General features: G+C 59.5%; 2 protein-coding genes across 2 annotated transcripts; both read left to right on the forward strand.

The window, feature by feature from the left end:
- The first annotated feature begins 133 nt into the window (after nt 1-133).
- On the forward strand, nt 134-7,380 carry UBE2Q1 (ubiquitin conjugating enzyme E2 Q1). Its single transcript, XM_031606428.2, has 13 exons — nt 134-472; nt 959-1,063; nt 1,371-1,475; nt 1,853-1,903; nt 3,884-4,024; nt 4,499-4,583; nt 4,881-4,941; nt 5,434-5,524; nt 5,621-5,679; nt 5,972-6,020; nt 6,217-6,312; nt 6,624-6,690; nt 6,955-7,380. Exons 1-13 carry the CDS (start codon nt 185-187, stop codon nt 6,984-6,986), a joined length of 1,230 nt encoding a protein of 409 aa, XP_031462288.2. The 5' UTR covers nt 134-184; the 3' UTR covers nt 6,987-7,380.
- A 1,458-nt stretch (nt 7,381-8,838) lies between these two features.
- Nucleotides 8,839-15,036, forward strand: SHE (Src homology 2 domain containing E). The gene is made up of 6 exons (XM_031606435.2): nt 8,839-9,706; nt 10,137-10,263; nt 11,300-11,530; nt 12,630-12,777; nt 12,874-12,993; nt 14,650-15,036. The coding sequence occupies exons 1-6, from the start codon at nt 9,269-9,271 to the stop codon at nt 14,834-14,836; spliced, it is 1,251 nt and encodes a 416-aa protein (XP_031462295.1). The 5' UTR covers nt 8,839-9,268; the 3' UTR covers nt 14,837-15,036.
- Nucleotides 15,037-16,206: the final 1,170 nt, after the last annotated feature.

Raw genomic sequence — 16,206 nt, forward strand, 5'->3', positions numbered from 1 at the left:
CCGGCGCTCGGCACGGCCCCTCTTCTCACGCCGGCGCTTCCGGCGATTGTCCCCGCCCCTTCCGCTCGCGGCGGGAGGGGTCACTTCCGGCGCGCGGGGCCATCCCGCCGCCATCTTGGGCCGGCTCCGGGGTCTGCGGCGGGGCCCGGGGCCGTCGGGGCGGAGCGGGTCCCTCCATGGGAAGATGCAGCGGGCGGGGGCGGAGGAGGCGGCGGGGTCGCAGGCGGCGGCGGGGGGAACCGGGCGGAGCGGGGCCGGGCTGGCGGCGGCGGCCCCGGCCGGGCGGCTCCTGAAACGGGAGCTGCGGCTGCTCGAGTCCATCTTTCACCGCGGCCACGAGCGGTTCCGTATCGGCAGCGCCTGCCCGGACGAGATCAGCTGCGAGTTCGTGCCGGGGGCGGGCGCCAGGGCCGGGGGTTCCGCTTCCCGAGGGCCGCCGCCGGGTCCCGTCCGCATCCACTGCAACATCACGGTGAGGGCCGGGCGGGCGGTTAAACGGGGCCGGGCTGGGCCGCGTGTCGGGGCTGGGGCGGCACCGAACGCCGTTGGGCAGCGGCCTGGGGGAGCCGCGGGGCTCGGGGGGGGGTGGGTTGTGCAGCACCGAGGGCGGCTTTGGCCACGCGGAGGTGGGGCGTTTGAGGGATGCCCAGGCCGGGTTGGGCTCTGGGTTCGCTCACCGCCACCCACGGAGCTTCCCGAGGGTTGTTGCTCCAATACGGGGAGCTCGGGGTTCTCTGGAGGAGCACCCCGGTAATGGCAGTGTGAGTGGAAGCTTTTCCTACGACGCTTCCAGCCCTGCGTGAGGAGCAGCACCAGGAGTTATCGGTGTGAGCCCCTCTCTCAGCCCCCACCGAATGCTCCTCGGTGCTGAGATCACGTTGAGCTCCTCCTGAGCTGTCAGAGCAGTGCGATGGGGTTGGGGGTTTTACGATGCTCAGCCCCTTCTCCTTCTTTCCAGGAGTCTTATCCAGCTGTTCCCCCCATCTGGTCCGTGGAGTCGGATGATCCCAACCTGGCAGCTATCCTGGAGAGGCTGGTGGAAGTCAGGAAAGGAAATACGCTGGTGAGAGGTGCTGGTGGGGAGGGATGGGGGGCACGGCTGCTTATAGTGTCAGCATTGAACCTGCTGAGGTGGGCTCTGCTCCCACAGAGGGTTTAGGAATCGCAGCATCGGCAGCTCTGACTCCTGTCAGTGTGCCTTCCCATGCATTCTTACTTGGGATTTTATCCTGCTGAGCTTGGAGGACAGGAAAGAGCATCTGTGGGTTCTTTGCTCGCCTGGGAGGGGGGAGGTGGGAGTGCTGGGGATGGCTGAGGCTCAGCTCCCTGTGCTGCTGTGTTTCTTTGACACCCTTCTGCTCTCTGCCCAGCTTCTGCAGCACCTGAAGCGAATAATTTCAGACCTGTGCAAACTCTACAACCTCCCCCAGCATCCTGATGTGGAAATGTTGGACCAACCTCTGCCGGCAGAACAGGTGAGGAACTCAGGATGAGGATTTCTAGGCTCATTTTGGGAGCTGCGTTGTTTTAGAGGCTGAGGCTTCCTTACCCTGAAGGAGGGCTGCAGCAGGTGAGGGTCTGTCTCTTCTCCCTTGGTGCCTGGGTTGGCTCAGCTTTATCCTCCAGTTTAATGCCTGGAATTGTTTGAGATGTTTCTTGTCTGATTTCTTCTAACTCACCTCGTTTCCCTCACCTTGTTCCTCTGGAGCTGCTCAGGTTTATAACCTATAAAGGTTCTCGGCTTTGTTCTACTTTTAAATTGCTTCTGTGTGTAAATCTCACCTCAGAAGCGTCCTGGAAAGCAGGGGAGCATTGCCAGAGGAAGCTCACAATGTGATTTTTGTCCTCGCAGAGCACGCAGGAAGAGGTGTCCTCTGAAGAGGAAGATGAAGAGATGCCAGAGGTAAGTGCCTCCTTGCTATGTACCAGGCAGCTGTGAGATATCTGTGAGAGGTGCTGAGGCCCAGAGGTTGTGTTTGGGTGAAGCTGGAGGAGGCCAGACAGGACAAGAGCCCATTGGAGCCAGTTTTGTATAAAATTTGTTTATTCTCAGCATTTTCCTGCTGTGCACCCAAATCCTGGTCACCGAGCAGGGAGTGGTGGGTTGGCAAAACACGAAGGACTGCAGCAGTGACCTCTGAGGGCAGGTAAATGAGCTGAGGTCAGAGCCCCTCAGGTGGGTTCTCAGTTTGTGCTGCCGTGCTTTGGAGTCTGAAATTTCCTCACAAGTAATTTGATTTCTGGGATGTGTGTGTGGGGCTGAGTTGCCATCGCTGGCAGGAGAGCCACACGGTGGGAATTGGACTCATGCAGAGAAGATGAGGTGGGATGGCTCGGCGTGTGAGGGAGATAATTGGCAACAGAGGCAGAGGCAGCCATGCTTCACTGCAGGCTGAGAATATCACGCTGAAAAACCCACAGGCTCCGGTTGTTTGGTTTGTGGTTTAGAGATCTCTAGAAGTGGGTGGAATAATCTTGAAATCTCCATGGTGACGTCGTGCGATGCACTTCTCCTCGGGTGCCTGAGGTCTGTGCACCTCAGAGTGCTGCAGAACCAGAGGGCAGGTCACTTGGCAGCAGCCAAGCACTTGTTGGGCTTTTAGCCAAGTGAATATCTTGCTAAAGTGAGGCTTTTACAAAGGTCCCTTGAGAAAACGTGGAGGTTTAAACTGCTACCACGCGTAACTTGTCTGCAAGCTCGCTGCTTCTGGGCAAATCTGCAGTGTGTAAATCCTTGTGCTCCTGTAAGCTGGGGAAGAAGCCCTCAGGAAGTGAGTTAGCAAGAAGTGTTGCCCCCTTGTGCTCTCTGCTAACAGCTTGCTTTGTGCAGCAGGCTGCGCTGTCGTGGAGAGCAAAGGTTTCTTGCTGGGCTGTGTCGGGAGAGCAGAGCAGCAGAGCTGTGCCCTGTTGCAGAGATGCATTATATACAGGTTAATCCACTCGAGGGATTTTCTGGGAGGATCTATTTTCCCTTTGTGCTGGTCTAAAAATGTCAAAGCCCTTCCCAAAGTGCTGCTTTTCCAGAATAGCAGCAGCTAGCCCGGAGAGGCTGAAGCAAAAACACTTGCTCAGAGGATTTAATACCAATACTGGAGCTCTGTGTATCCGCAGCCATTTGCAGGCAGCCCAACTCAGCACGCTGATGCTGTGGCAGTGGCTGCTGTGCTGCAAAAAGTGATGGCTGCAGCGCTCCCTGATTGCTGCAACTGTTTTCTGCTGATGTGGCATTGCACACGTCAGCCCAACGGATGCTGTTGTGGAAGGGGATGAGGGGCAGAGCTTCTGCCCTTGCTGGGGAGAGCACTGGGAACAGAGCGAGAGCTGAGCTGGTGTAGAAAAGCCTCCAGATACGCTGTGAAATGTGACCTCTCTTTGAGAGGAAAACGTCCTGTGGGTTTTGTGAGTCTGTTCTTGTGCTCCTGGTGACCCGTGTTTGTTCTGAGCATCCACAGAGCGGGGATAATCCTGCCCAGCAGCAGCGCCCACGCTTTGTTCCAGCCTCCAGAAACATGGCACGGGGCTGCTGGAGCCAATGTGCAGCTCTCTTCAGCTCATTGGGGAGCATCTGTAAGATTAATGGCTAATTATAACCAGGCGTGAGACTTGGCAGAGAAGAACTCAGTGAACAAAGAGCTTGTGTGAGCCCAATTTAAATCTGGAAAGGGAAGTGTGCCTGTCTGCCTGCTGGCTTTGGCACAGGACGGAGCCTGGTGCCTGAAGCTTCCTCACTGAGCGTGTCCAGGCCTTGTGCTCAAGTCTTCTCTTCCACAAAGTGCTTGTGCTTGGGATCCCTCAGCCCAAAGGATTCCAACCACACGTCTCTGCACTTAGAGCAGGGAGCAGTGAGGTGGGTCTGGTGCCATCTCTCCTCTCCCCCTCTCAGGACACCGAAGACTTGGACCACTATGAGATGAAAGAAGAAGAGCCAGCAGATGGAAGGAAAACGGAGGATGAAGGCATTGGGAAGGAAAATCTGGCCATTTTAGAGAAAATAAAAAAGAACCAGAGGCAAGATTACTTAAATGTACGTGCCTCCCAGGGGGTGGGAGGGCTGGGGAGGCAGAGGGGCCTGAGTCAGAGGGGCCAGCTCTGGCCACGGGTACAGCAGTGGCTCTTGGGGGTGGCTGAGGGTAATGCAGAGAAGCTGGAGAGGTGCTTCCAGGCTTCAGGAAGCCTTCCTGCAGCAGGGTTTGGGGATCCCCTGTGCCCCCAGGAGCTGGGCCTCACCTCTGGCCGTGGTGAAGTGTGGTGGGTTGTGTTTTATGCTCCTGGGCTGATGTCTCGTGCAGCTGCAGCAAAAGCAGCTCTCTACTATGTGAGTGATGTGTTTGTTTGAGGCAAGGGAAGTTGATGCAGAGAGAAAAGGGAAAACTTGAGAGAGAGAGAGAGAGGGCATGGCGAGGTCTGGTGTGGGGGCTGGGTAGGACATGTGGTCTGGGCATTGGTCGTGGTGAGAACAGCATAACAGTGCAGCTTCTCCCCTCCTGATTCCTTGCAGGGTGCAGTGTCTGGGTCTGTGCAGGCCACTGACCGGCTAATGAAGGAGCTCAGGGATATTTACAGATCACCAAGTTTCAAGGGCGGTGAGTACCGTGATCCCTGTAAGCCCAGGGCTTCTCTTGTCCTTCAGGGTAGCACCTGGTGGGCCTCAGGGATGGATCCTTCGCTGTGTGCTCAGCTGTCGTGGGCAGAGTCTCAGGTTTTGGGATGCTGTGGCTCAGTAAGGAGCGATAGAAGTGCCCACATCACGATGGTTTCTTTGCAGGACAGTCTGTGCCAGGCTGAGGGTGTGCTGCAGGGCTGAGGGGATTTGCAGTCTGGGTGGTGGCTCGTCCCCCTGTCTGGTCCCCCCCTCTTCTGACTCACTTTTTGCCTTGCAGGATACTATGCAGTTGAACTAGTGAATGACAGCCTGTACGATTGGAACGTCAAACTCCTGAAGTAGGTGGCACGGTTTGGGATGGTGGATTCTTGGTAGTGGGACCAAAACATCCCCAGTGAGCAGGGGGCAGTGAGCAGGGCAGAGATTGGCTTGACCTCTTAGTCTTATGGGCAGCTGACTTCTCTCCAGAGAAAGATGAGCTAATCTGAGGGCTCTGCAAGTCTGTCTGCTGTTCCTAGAGTCCTGGAAGAGGTGCATCAGGCAAAACCCCGAGCTCTCACACCCTCCAGACACCAGTGCTGCCTTTCCCTTGGGCCGGGCGGTCTTTATTTTTAAGCTGGCATGCAAAAAGGGTGTGATGGTCTTCTCTGGAAACCGGGAGCAGAATGCTGGCAGCGCATGCTGTCACTGCCCTCTGGGTGTGAACCCCAGGGCCCCCGTGGCAGCCGGGTTGTGCAGGTATGGGAGCTCTGGGCTCCGACTGGCAGCGAGCGTGGCTGAGTTGATGTGCATCACCTCCACTCTGAGCCTTTGGGCTTTCCTTCCAACAGGGTTGACGAGGATAGCGCTTTGCACAACGATCTCCAGATCCTCAAAGAAAAAGAAGGAACAGATTTCATCCTCCTAAACTTCTCCTTTAAAGTAAGGTTTCCCAAACCCGGCGTCCTCAATGCACGCCTGCTGCCCTCAGCCACCAGAGAAGACGTTTCTCAATGTGCTTCCCTTCTCTTGTTCCAGGATAACTTTCCTTTCGATCCACCATTTGTAAGGGTTGTGTCCCCAGTGCTGTCAGGGGGGTAAGTGGCTTTGGTTCTACTCACAGAGGTCTCTAGCTCTGCTTCCTGGGGTAGTTTTCATGAGAGTGGGGAGCACTGTGTAGCTGTTACTTTGCAGCCTTCCTGGGAAGTGTGGTCAGTGTTGGCAGATGGTTTTTCTTGCTTTCTTTCGGCTTTGGTGGTGGTTTGTTTTTTGGTTTGGTTTTATTTGGGGTTTTTTCGTTTGTTTGAGCAAACAGCTCACCTGCAGAACAGGGGGTGGGCGAGGCTGCATCCATCTCTGACATAACTTTGTCCATATTCCTCCCCCAAGGTATGTCCTGGGTGGTGGTGCCATCTGCATGGAGCTGCTTACCAAACAGGTGAGTCCCAGAGCTCAAAGCCTGGTTCCTGGGTAGCTGCTCTCACCCTTCTGGCAGCCAAATCTTGCTCCTGCCAGCAGCTGAGAGCTTCTGCTGCCTGCATAGGGCTTGGAGAAGCCCTTCCTCTGCCTCTGGGAAGCTCAGCCCACGCTCCCATCCACGCTCATCTCTCTGCTGTGTGTGCTCTGTCCCACAGGGCTGGAGCAGTGCATACTCCATCGAGTCTGTGATCATGCAGATCAGTGCAACTCTGGTGAAAGGGAAAGCACGAGTGCAATTTGGAGCCAATAAGGTAAGGCCCAGCGTGGGGCAGGCAGGCAGGGCTCAGGAAGAACAAAACTGCTCTGCTCTGATCAATCCCTGTGGGTGTTTGGGGGCAGGAGAGTCCATGCAAGAGGTTTCTGTGGGTGTGCTGCAGCCCTAGGAGTCTTTGGGAAGGAGAGGGTGGGCATCTGGGGAATATCCTCTGCATTGAGTGAGCTAAAAAGTGGTTTGGAGGGGCTGGTGCAAGTGAGAAGGCAGCCAGCCACGTGTCAGCATGGTTGGTGTGGGAAAAGCCTGCAAGCTGCTTTGAACTGAGTGTCACCCCGACTTCCCTTGCAGAATCAGTACAGCCTGACAAGAGCACAGCAGTCCTACAAATCCCTGGTTCAGATCCATGAGAAGAATGGTAAGGCTTGAGGGAATGGGGTGTGCCTTTCTCTTTGCTGCTCGAGAACCATGTGGCACCATTAGGTGTGGAATAACACGGAGGGAAAGCACCCCAGTAAGCTGGGTGCCCCCCCTGGGCAGGTGTAGTGCGTGTCCTGAGCCCTATGGAAGTGAAGCTCAGCATATTTGTGCTGTGACATTTCCTGCTGGGGATTTCCAGGTTGTAGGGTTTCGCATTCCTGTGCAGGCCACATCCCTCACCCATCTGTGTTCCTTTTTTCAGGCTGGTACACACCACCCAAGGAGGATGGCTAGCACAGACACTGCAGGACCCATCTGCTCACTCCCAAATGCTGTACTCGGATCTTACCACGCCTCTCCGGCTTTCTCCCAGGATATAATAGCTCTGCCTGTTGCAGGACAATAATGGCTGTTATAAACTTTAAAAGAAAACTGTTTAAGCAGTTGGACTGACCTAAAACACTTGCTGGACCCTTGTTAGCAGGCATTCTTATTAAAACAAACTTTTGAGCCTCTTGTATCGCTGGAAACTTTCGACTCTACTCCAGTCTAGAGCGTCCTCCTTACCTATGCTATGGATTTAATTTATTTTCTTATTTCATGTACACTGCTTTTTTTTGTTACAGTGTATGATGGATGTGTATGGAAAATGTATCTTTGGAGAAAAATTACAGTTTGTTAATTTGAAGGTTAGTGGTCTAGTATTTATTTTTCCCAAGCTGCTGCATTGTACCTGGGGCAGCTGGGGTGGGGATAAGGATGGGGATAGAGAAATGGCCACAGCTGTGAGTGGAACCAAGCAGGGATGTCTGGAGCAACCTTCTCGGAAGGAGAAAACCCTTCTTTGTGGGTGACTGAGGAGTTCCTACTGCCTTTTTCCATCTGTGCCCACATCCCACCCTCCTTGAGCCTTATATGCTGGAAGGAAGGAGAGGAGGGAGCTCAGGGTCCTGGGAGGAAGGAAGGAAGGAAGGAAAGGAAGGGCCCAGGGTCCTGGAAGGAAGGGAAGGGAGCTCAGGGTGCTGCAGCTTTTCTGATGCGAGTCCTGGGCTGGAGGGGCATCGCTGACTCATTAGCATCACAGCCAGCCCATCAGTGCTAATTCGTGGTGTTTGAATAAAAGCGATGAGGAAATCAAAGGCTCTCAGAAGAAGTTTTATCTCATCTGGCAGCTGCTCTGCTCATTACCCCTTTGCCCTACTTTGAGCCTTGAAAGACACGGCTGAGGGGAGGTTAATGAGGAGCGGTGGCAGGGCACTGCCAGGGGCTATTTTTAAGCGCTTTGCTGTAGGGCAGGAGGAGAAAGGGGTGCCAGGAACCTTGAGGAGCCCTCCAAGGAGAAGTGCAAAGTCCCATCCTGGGGAGGAACTGGAATCCCTCTGCTGGAAGGAGAAGCTGAGTGTTGGGGCTGCTGTGTGAGGGGCTGAGGGAGCTCAGGGGGTCCCACTCGTGACCCCCTGGGAGGTAACGGGGATGGAGCCCAGCTCTGCTCGCTGCACTGGGGACAACCTGGAGCCCAGGAGGTGCACTGGGAGCACTGGAGTGATGCTGGGTTCAGCACAGCTGCACTGATTTAATGAGCATTGCAATTGGGGCTGAACGCTGCCCAGCAGCTGAAAGGATGCTCAGCCCCACAGCTCCTACCCCAGTGCTGCAGAGCCCTCAAACACTGAGCCTTGTGGGGATCTCCCTGCGCCCAGCTCGGAGCCCCACAGCCCGGCTCCCAGCCCCATAGGGATCCGAACAGGGTGGGATTTTCTGCAGTGGTCGCAGCGCTGGGCAGCAATGGGGCTGAGCTGCAGCAGGTGTGGGGTCAGGGGCTGCACGCAGGGGTCTGTGTGCAGATTCAGTGCTTGGGGGTCAGCGTGCAGTGTCCTTGGGGTCAGTGCATGGGGTCTATGCGCAATTCCAGTGCACAGGGTCTGTGGGGGGGATCATGGGGTCGAATCGGTGATCCTGCCGTCCCCACCCGCTCTGCCCCAGACCTCATTCGGCTTCACCGGACGGGGACCCCTCGTGTCGCTCCGCGGTGCTCCGCGCAGAGCCGCCCCATCGGGCCCGACCCGATCCCCGCCACCCCCCGGGGCCGCCCCCTCCGGATCTGGGCGGGAGCTCCGGCCCCACCGCCCCCCCACCCCCACCCCTCCGGCCGCTTCCAGCCCCGCCGGGCTCCGTCCGTCCGTCCCGTCCCGTCCGGTCCCGTCCCGCCGCCGCCGCATGGGGCCCCCCGGGCCGGCGTGACCGAGCCGCACCCCCGGGGATCGCCCCCACCGCGGAGCCGCGACGGCCTCGGCCGCCTTCGAGGGGCGATCAGCGCGGAGCTGCCCCGGAGAACCGATCGAGGACCCCCCCTCCGCCCCCGCCCGGGGCTGGAGCCGCTCGGAGCCCCCCCCGCGCCCATCGCTGGAGCAGAGCCCGGACCCCCCCCTCCGCCCCCGTCCTCCGGGGGCACCGCCGAACCCTTTCCCCGTCGGGGCGAGGGAAGCTCGGAGCGGCCCCCGGTGCTCGGGGCGGGGGGAGAGCTGCGCTGGCCCTGACCCCACCGCCGGCCCCGGGGGGGGCGCGCCCCCGGCCCTATGGCGGCCAAATGGTTCAAGGAGTTCCCCTCCAACCTGAGGACGGGCTCGGAGAAAGCGCGACCGAACAAACCGGGCGGCACCGCCCGTAAAAGCCTGGGGGGCAACGAACCGCCCGGGGGGGCACCGCCGGGGAAAAGCCGCAAAAACTCGGCGGCGGAGGTTGGGGGCTGCAGGGCCGTGAACCCCCCCGGGGCCGGCAAGGATGGGGGCGGCCGTCTGTCTCGGGACAACCTGCAGGGACTGCTGCAAGCCGCCGCCGGGAGGATGCGCAAAAACTCGAAGGTGGAGGGGGTCGCGGCAGAGGGACCCCCCCGGAGCTGCGGGACGTACATCAACCGCCTGATCAAAGTGGAAGCTCACGAGAAAAACCCCAAAGGCTACCCCAGCACCGGGCCCGTGCCCGAGGAGAAGGGCAAGAGCCCCAAAACGGAGACGGTAATGGGAGGGCTGTGGGGTAGGGTGGGATCGTGGCACCCCCCCCCCCCCGGCTCGGCTGAGCCCAAATTCAAAATCCCCCCATCGCAGTTTTCTCCCCTCTGTCGTCCCCTGACCCCACTGACCCGTTAAATCAATGTTCCCATAGAGCTCTGCTGGGAACAGGAATAGGGTGCTGGCAGCAGTGGCCATGGGGACAGGGCTGTGTCCTCAAGCAATGCCCTTTGGGTTTGTCCTCCACTACCTCCAGATGGCCCCGAGGACCCCCCCACTGACCCCCGGGGTGGGCGCTGCTCCCACCCAACAGTGCCACTCGTAGCCAACACACACCCTACACCGGGTGCTGGGGGGGGTGGCTGCCATCCCACCTGGGCACATCCAGGAGCCAAGCAGTGACAGCATCCCTGGGCCCCCCTTGTCCCCCCCCCAGGTCATCATCCTGGAGGACTACGCCGACCCCTATGATGCCAAACGCACCAAAGGGCAGCGGGATGCCGAGCGCCTGGGGGAGAACGATGGCTACATGGAGCCCTACGACGCACAGCAGATGATCACAGGTGTGTGCCGTGCTGTGCCGTGGTGTGATTTGGCCTGCCATGGTGTGCCATGGTGTGCCATGGTGTGTCTCGGTGTGCCCTGATTGCCATCATGCTCCATAGTGTGCCATCATGTGCCATAGTGTGCCGTCATGTGCCGTAGCGTGCCATGATGTGTCATAGCGTGCCATGATATGATTTGGTGTGCCATGATGTGCCGTAGTGTGCCATGATATGACTTGGTGTGCTGTGCTGTGCCATGGTGTGCCGTGATGTGTCCTGATGTGCCACGATTGCCATCATGTGCCTTAGTGTGCCATGATATGACTTGGCGTGCCCCCATGTGCCACGGTGTGCCTTGATACCCCATGCCATGCCGTGCTGCACCGCTGGCACCATGCAGCACCGTGGGGCCGTCAGCCGGGGACCCACCCGGCGCGGAGCTTTGGGAACAGGAAAGCTGCTCTCCCATTTCCTGCACTGCTCCTCGTGATAAGGTGTGTGCCACGCTGCTGCCCCACGGCACAAAGCCCGGTGCCACCGGCAGCACTCATGGCCAGGATGCAGCAGAAGGCCATGCCTTGAGGGGTCCCGTTGTCACCACGCCCCATGGGGACCCCTTGGCTCAGTGTCCCCCCACCTCCAAGCTGTGCCCCCCACTCCACCCAGGGGCGCCGCAGTCGGACAGAATAACAGGAACTGAGTCGGCCGGAAGCAGGGAATAAAGGATTTGCTGCTGATGGCTTTTTTCCGTGCGGGGCAGCCGTGGGGCCAAATGGGGCGGAGGGGGCTATTTGGGCAGAGGGGGTATTTGGAGGTGGGGGGGGGGGGGCAGAGCGTAGGGGGTGTCCCGGGGTGGGGGTGTGGGGTGTAGCATCCTGCAGCCCCGCTTCCTCTGGGATCCCGGCGCCAGCGACAGCGGGACGGCGACCGGGCGCCGCGGGGATGGGCGCCTTCCTGCCCCTCCCGGCCCCATGCGTTACGGGTCATGAGGTGTCAATGAGAAGGGGGGGGGTGTGTGGCCCCCTCCCCAACCCAACACCCTCTGTTCCCACAGAGGTCCGCCGCCGTGGCTCCAAGGACCCCCTGGTGAAGGCCCTCCTGCTGCTGGATGAGGCGGGGGGCAAAACGGAGGTGGCTAAGAAGGTCGGGGGGGGCAGCGAGGCGGTGGGGCGGGGGCCACAGCTCTACGACACCCCCTATGAACCTGGGGCTGATGAGCGGCCGGCAGCTGAGTACGAGCAGCCCTGGGAGTGGAAGAAGGAGCAAATTGTGAAGGCACTGTCGGGTAAGAGCTGGATGGGGAGGGGGCTGCAGGGCTGCAGTGGGGGCTCAGCTCCTCGCCATCCATCCATCCATCCATCCTTCCATAGTGGGGAGGGGGCTGCAGGGCTGCAGTGGGGGCTCAGTTTCGCCCGTCCACCCATTTATCCATCTGTCCATCCATCCATGGATGGGGAGAGGGCTGTGGGGCTGAAGTGGGGGTTCAACTCCCCCCATCCATCTATCCAGGAATGGGGAGGGGGGCTGTAGGGCTGTGCTGGGGGCTCAGTTCCCCCCCATCCATCCATCCTTCTGTGGAAAGGGAAGGGGCTGCGGGGCTGCAGTAGGGGCTCTGCTTCCCCCATCCATCCATCCATCCATCCATCCATCCATCCATCCATCCATCCATCCATCCATCCATCCATCCATCCATCTATCCATCTATCCATAGATGAGAAGGGGCTGCAGGGCTGCAGTGGGGGCTCAGCTCCCCCTGTCCATCCATCCATCCATCCATCCATGGATGGGGAGGGGACACCAGGGCTGCAGTGGGGGGCTGTCCTCCCCCCATCCGTCCGTCCATCCATCCATCCATCCATCCATCCATCCACCCATCCATCTATCCATAGATGGGAAGGGGCTGCAGGGCTGCAGTGGGGGCTCAGCTCCCCCTGTCCGTCCATCCGTCCATCCGTCCATCCATCCACCCATCCATCCATCCATCCATCCATCTATCCATCCATGGATGGGAAGGGGACACCAGGGCTGCAGTGGGGGGGCTGTCCTTCCCCCCATCCATCCATCCACCCACCCATCCATCCACCCATCCATCCATCCATCCATCCACCCACCCATCCATCCACCCATCCATCCATCCATCCATCCATCCATCCATCCATCCATCCATCCATCCATCCATCCATCCATCCATCCATCCATCCATCCATCCATCTATCCATAGATGGGAAGATGCTGCAGGGCTGCAGTGGGGGCTCAGCTCCCCCTGTCCATCCATCCATCCATCCATCCGTCCATCCATCCATGGATGGGGAGGGGACACCAGGGCTGCAGTGGGGGGCTGTCCTCCCCCCCCCCACCCATCCATCCATCCCTCCCAACTCCAGTTCAGTTCGAGGGCTCCGAGCGACCCCGGGAGGAGGCGGCAGCACGGCAGCACCTGCGCCAGAAGAGTTGGACCCCACGCATGGTGAAACCATCGGAGCAGAGCGAGGGGGAGCGCGTGGACCCCGCCGTGTCGCTGGAGAAGCAGCCGTGGGTCACGAGCTGAGCTGGGGGGGGGGGTAGGTTTATAGGGGGGCGGGTCTGAGTGCATCTCACAGCCCCCTCCTCCGTGACCCCCCCCCCCAGGTGGTACCACGGGGCCATCACACGTGCTGAGGCTGAGAGCCGGCTGCAGGCGTGCAAGGAAGCCGGGTACCTGGTGCGCACCAGCGAGAGCGGCAGCGGGAAGTACTCCATCGCTCTTAAGTGAGTGGGGGGCGCTGGGGGGGTCCTGGTATTGGGATGGGATGGGGTGGAGGCGGTCTTGACATTGGGGTGGGGGTATCTTGGCAAGGTGGGGGGGTTATTGGTAATGGGAGGGGAGGGGAAGGGAGGGGAGGGGAGGGGAGGGGAGGGGAGGGGAGGGGAGGGGAGGGGAGGGGAGGGGAGGGGAGGGGAGGGGAGGGGAGGGGAGGGGAGGGGAGGGGAGAGGGTCTTGACGTCTGGGTGGGGGTCCTGGTACTGAGATGAGGGGGATCTTGGCAAGGTGGGGGGGGGTATTGGTAATGGGATGGGATGGGATGGGATGGGATGGGATGGGATGGGATGGAGGCGGTCTTGACGTTGGGGTGGGGGTCCTGGTACTGAGATGGGGGGGATCTTGGCAAGGTGGGGGGGGGGGGGGATTGGTACTGGGGTGGGGTGGGATGGGATGGGAGGGGAGGGGGTCTTGACGCTGGGGTGGGGGTCCTGGTACTAGGATGGTGGGGGATCTTGGCAAGGGGGGGTCTTGGTAATGGGGTAGGATGGGACGGGATGGGATGGGGTGGGATGGGATGGAAGGGGGGGTCCTGGTACTGGGATGGGAGGGTCTTTGCAAGGGGGGGGGGTTGGTAATGGGGTGGGATGGGGTGGGATGGGATGGGATGGGATGGAGGGGGTCTTGACATTGGGGTGGGGGTCCTGGTACTGGGATGGGGGGGGATCTTGGCAAGGGGGGGATCTTAGTAATGGGATGGGATGGGACAGGATAGGATTGGATGGGATGGGGTGGGCTGGAAGGGGGGATCCTGGTACTGGGATAGGAGGGGTCTTGACAAGGTGGGGTCTTGGTAATGGGGTGGGATGGGATGGGATGGAAGGGGTCTTTACATTGGGGTGGGGGTCCTGATATTGGGATGTAGGGGATCTTGGCAACTTGGTACTGAGATGAGATGGAGGTGGTCTTGACAGTGGGATGGGGGTCCTAGTAGTGAGATGGGGGGGCTTGGTACTGGGGAGGGGGTTCTGGCAGTGGGATGGGCTGGTCCTGATATTGAGGTGGGGAGGGGCTTGGCACTGGGGTGGCCTCAGCACTGGGTGTGGTCATCTGGGTAATGGGAGGGGAGTCCTGGTGCTGGGGAGGGGGTCCTGGGATGGACTGACTGTGGAACTGGGATGAAGGATGGGAATCCCAGTACTGAGATGGGGGTTCTGGTTACTCACTGGGATCGGGGACAGGGGGGGTCCCAGCACACGAGGATCCCCCCATGGAGGGCAGCGGGCGCCCCGTGGGAATCCCTGCATTCTGAGCACAGCCCAGATGGAGTGGCACCCCTCGTCCCGTCGTCCCTCCCCCTCCCCACCAACCCGGGGGGACACGGCCGTCCCCGAGCTGCCCGGTGCCGGGGGGTGGGGGAGGGCAAAGCGTCCCCTCCCACCCTCATTGTCGGCGGCGCTGGCGGCGTTTCCTTCCTGAGGAAGCGGAGCCCCCGGAGCCGAAACAATCAGAGCAGGACTGGAACAAACACAGGGGCGGACGCGGCCCCACAGCTCCCCCCCCCCCCTCCCCGTCCGCCCATCGGGGGGCTGCAGCCTTTCCCCCCCCTTTCTCCCCTTCTCCATCACCATCACCACCACCCCCCTTCCCGTTCATCCCTGCAGGACCAGCCAAGGCTGCGTGCACATCCTGGTGGCACAGACCAAGGACCATAAATACACCCTGAACCAGGCCAGCGGAGGCTTTGCCAGCGTCCCCGAGGTCGTGCATTATTACTCCACCGAGAAGCTGCCCTTCAAAGGGGCCGAGCACATGGCCCTGCTGCACCCCGTGCACTGCAAGATGCATTAACTGCGCTGGGACTGCCCCCCCCCCGGGTGGGGGGTCCCACGGTGTGTTGTCGTCGTCGTCCCCCCATCTGATGGGGTGAAAGTGGCTGCCGGACCTACTATGACTAAAGATAGGGGATGGTGTCCCCCCCTCCCTGGTTTGGGGTGGGGGATGCGCTGAGGTCGGGAGCTGTGATGGAGGTGTGAAATAAAGATGTTGGCTGAGAGGAGTGGGATGGGATGGGATGAAGTGGGATGGGATGAAATGGGATGGGATGGGATGGAATGGGATGGGATGAAATGGGATGGGATGGAGTTGAGTGGGATGGGATGGAGGGGTGGGATGGGATGGAGTGGAATTGAGTGGGATGGAATTGAATTGAGTGGGATGGGATGGGATGGAGGGGTTGGATGGGATTGGATGGGATGGAATTGAGTGGGATAGGATGGAATTGGATGTGATGGAGGGGTGGGATGGGATGGAGTGGAATTGAGTGGGATGGAATGGGATGGAACTGAGTGGGATGGATGGAATTGAGTGGGATGGGATGGAGGGGTGGGATGGGATGGGATGGAATGGGATGGGATAGAGTTGAGTGGGATGGGATGGAAGGGTGGGATGGGATGGAGTGGAATTGAGTGGGATGGAATTGAATTGAGTGGGATGGGATGGAATTGAGTGGGATGGGATGGAGGGGTTGGATGGGATTGGATGGGATGGAATTGAGTGGGATAGGATGGAATTGGATGGGATGTGAGGGAGGGGTGGGATGGGATGGGATGGAATTGAGTGGGATGGATGGAATTGAGTGGGATGGGATTGGAGGGGTGGGATGGGATTGGATGGGATGGAGTTGAGTGGGATGGGATGGAGTTGAGTGGGATGGGATTGGATGGGATGGAATTGAGTGGGATGGGATGGAGTTGAGTAGGATGGGATGGGATTGGATGGAGTTGAGTAGGATGGGATGGGATTGTATGGAGTTGGGTGGGATGGGGGTACAATAGCATGCGGATGAATTGGGAACCCCGAGGATATAAAGGATTGTGATAGGGTGGGGGCAGAGGGTGCAGGGTTGGGCTGGAAGGACCACAACGAGGTGGGGATTGGGATGGGCGGGTAAAATGGGGCAGGGATGGGGTTGGGGTGCTGTGGACCTGGGGATGAATGGAGGGAGATGGGGAGCAAAGGGTGCAGAGATGGGACTGGGGAGCAAGGATAGGGGGAAGCCACAATGGAGCAGGGCTGGGGGTGCTGGGAACCCCAAGGATGCAGGGGGTAGTAAGGGGTGCAGGGATGGGGTTGGGTGGCTCTGTTGTAGGGATGGGACATGAGAGGCTGGAATGCAGGAATGGGAATTGGGGTGATGGGGTCCCTGGGGATGGGATGGG

Source organism: Phasianus colchicus, chromosome 30, assembly GCF_987193195.1.
Source record: "Phasianus colchicus chromosome 30, bPhaCol1.hap1.1, whole genome shotgun sequence".
NCBI classification, from domain to species: domain Eukaryota; kingdom Metazoa; phylum Chordata; class Aves; order Galliformes; family Phasianidae; genus Phasianus; species Phasianus colchicus.

What these genes read in the sequence shown, in the direction of transcription:
- SHE (XM_031606435.2), top strand. Translation starts at nt 9,269, where the DNA reads ATGGCGGCCAAATGGTTCAAGGAGTTCCCCTCCAACCTGAGGACGGGC. An exon ending in AGAGCCCCAAAACGGAGACG is followed by an intron (nt 9,707 to 10,136) that starts GTAATGGGAGGG and finishes TCCCCCCCCCAG; the next exon opens with GTCATCATCCTGGAGGACTA. An exon ending in GTGTCGCTGGAGAAGCAGCC is followed by an intron (nt 12,778 to 12,873) that starts GTGGGTCACGAG and finishes CCCCCCCCCCAG; the next exon opens with GTGGTACCACGGGGCCATCA.
- UBE2Q1 (XM_031606428.2), top strand. Translation starts at nt 185, where the DNA reads ATGCAGCGGGCGGGGGCGGAGGAGGCGGCGGGGTCGCAGGCGGCGGCG. An exon ending in AACCTCTGCCGGCAGAACAG is followed by an intron (nt 1,476 to 1,852) that starts GTGAGGAACTCA and finishes TTGTCCTCGCAG; the next exon opens with AGCACGCAGGAAGAGGTGTC. An exon ending in TGGAACGTCAAACTCCTGAA is followed by an intron (nt 4,942 to 5,433) that starts GTAGGTGGCACG and finishes TCCTTCCAACAG; the next exon opens with GGTTGACGAGGATAGCGCTT.